Source organism: Otolemur garnettii, unplaced genomic scaffold (genome assembly GCF_000181295.1).
Source record: "Otolemur garnettii isolate 467f Iridium unplaced genomic scaffold, OtoGar3 scaffold00036, whole genome shotgun sequence".
Taxonomy (NCBI): Eukaryota; Metazoa; Chordata; class Mammalia; order Primates; family Galagidae; genus Otolemur; species Otolemur garnettii.
In genome coordinates this window covers 8,367,341-8,369,548 of record NW_003852431.1, presented here as the reverse complement: position 1 = coordinate 8,369,548, position 2,208 = coordinate 8,367,341, and the positions used below count along the sequence as shown (strand labels likewise).

Genomic DNA, 2,208 nt, shown 5'->3' with positions numbered 1-2,208 from the left:
CGCAGCCAGGCCCCCTTCTGTAGCCCTCCATGACATTAGCCGGCGCCCTTTACCTTGTAGACGTTGATGGGGATGTCGATGATGATGTGGAGCAGGTCTCCCAGAGCCAGGCTGGCGATCAGGATGTTGGGGCCGTTCCGCATGCACTTGTTCTTGTAGATGATTCTCAGCAGTGTGGAGTTCCCGATGATCCCCAGCACGAATACGAGGCAGGACACAACCGTGTTGATGTATTTGAAAGTCTCCTTGATCTCGATGGATCTTTGGCACGGGGGCGGGGAGAGGATGCGCCGCGGAGCTCCCGCCGTCTTCCCTCCTTTGGGAACCTCCGCAGGTGCCAAGGACCGCGGCAGGCTGGCGTTGGAACTCCTGGGCCAGGAGGTCTTAGTGGGTGGCGTCATTATCTCTGCGGTTTCCCCAAGACTTGGAGTGGCTCCTGCAGGTGAGAATCCTCTCTCCTCTCCGCAGACCCCGGCCAAGCCGCAAGCAAGAACCAGCGCCACCAGGGCGCGTCCGCACAGGCTTGGAAGCTGCTGCATGCTGCTGCCTGCTTAGGTGGGCGTCCGGTGGCCTCTCTGCGGTTTTCAGAGCCTAGAGACCAGCAGGGAATGAAGACGGAAGACTGGGGTCGGCTATCCCAGCCGGCTACGCCTCTGCAAACGGTAGCACAGAGCACAACCTCGTCGCTCCGAGTGCAAAAGTAACTCAAGTTTGCGCGCCAGTGGGGAATTTCTGCGCGCGTCACCCTCCCGCTCTGGTGAAGTTCCCTTTCCTATGTCCTCTCCTGTGTCTTTCCCCTGCGTCCCGCAGAAAAGTAAATCTCTGGCAGCGAGGCGGGGCATGCTGGAAGGGGTGTGCCTGGGAGGGATAGATGGGTGGACAAGGCGAAGCTCTGACCTCTGCGGTGAATGGGTAGGAAGACTTAGGCGTTTTAGCTAAGGGCGCTTGGCGACTAAGGGATCGAAGCACCTAAAGGCCACTGGGAAGTATCAGTCTCTGCATTTTACCCACCAGGGGAATCCCCATACCTTTCGTGGCAAAGCAAAGACAACTCGGGTTGGGTGAAAGTCACTAGTCTCCGCCTGGCTGTTTTATGGGTCCCCCAGCGCGATCTGGAGCGCGGGCCAGACTTGGAAACTCTCAGAGACTTCTCAGATCAATTCAATTAAAGATTATCAGCATTGATTTGGAAGCTTCTGTCCCCTCCAAGTGACTTTAAACATTCGCTCTCCTTCACCCCAACCTCATTTTAATTTGCTGTATCTGTAAGTTTTATTATTATTTTAAAAGAAAACCCAAACTATTAAGTCAAGCTGAAGCCCAGACAAGGTTCAATCCATGACTTTAATTCATCAGCCAGTCAGAATGTTTACCTGTGGGTTCTGATGCACCAGGGGCAGAGCGGCGAGCGGGGACTTTCCTCCCGGAGCCGGGCTGCGGCCGAGGCGCGCTGGGCTCACTGCCTGCCGGGTTGCAGCTCTGCTGGGAGCAGAGCGCTCCTCCCTTCAGCTGCGGGCAGGTCTGGCTCTGACGAAACCCTCTGAGAATGCCAGACGAGTGTAGCCTCCACAGCTTGCTGGGGTCTCCGCTGTCCCCAGACAAGTACTTGTATTCATTTGTCTCTTCCCCATCAATCACCGCCAGACTCCTCCCGCGCCCTCCGACCGTGCAGCAACCTTTCGCCTGGGGCGCCGCCTGGACAGCGTCAGCAGGAGCTGCCTGCTGGAGATGGCAGTCCGCGGCCACCGGCACGTCCCCAGAGAATGTGTACTTGTTGTAGTTCTTCAAAGGACAAGCCTAAATCAAGGGCAAATTATCACGCACCGGGTGACTTGACCAGGTTCCATATAAAGCGTGGTAACCTGAACTTTTAATGTGATGAGTGTCCCAGCATGATTTTAAGACCTGGGTTTGGGGGCGCTGCTCTTTGCTCTGTTTTTGTTTTGTCCTGAAGTTTCATTGCAAGCCCACATCGGCACCAACACAGAAGAGCTCCACCTTTTCGATTTTTTTTCTTCTCAGACCTTCTCACTGCTTGGGGAAAGGACTGGAAATCCTCATTTTTTCTAGCACAGCTCGTCTCTCTTCCCGTTGTGTCCTGGAGTGGCACTGTGAGCCAATCTCAGGGATTTTAATTGTGTATCTATAAACGATGTGATGCTTTTGTAGGAGACATGAAAGCGGCCGTACAAATTCAACATGTCACTT

The 2,208-nt window shown here is 54.8% G+C and overlaps 1 protein-coding gene across 1 annotated transcript in view; it reads right to left on the bottom strand.

The window, feature by feature from the left end:
* EDNRB (endothelin receptor type B) overlaps positions 1-1,627 on the bottom strand; it is a 21,089-nt gene extending 19,462 nt beyond the window's left edge. The window contains exons 1-2 of the mRNA XM_003789718.3: positions 1,374-1,627; positions 54-591 (exon numbers count right to left, since the gene is read on the bottom strand). Coding sequence (XP_003789766.1) covers positions 54-539 — 486 coding nt within the window. The 5' untranslated portion in view covers positions 540-591; positions 1,374-1,627. The remainder of the gene's footprint in view (positions 1-53; positions 592-1,373) is intronic.
* Between the last annotated feature and the right edge of the window lie 581 nt (positions 1,628-2,208).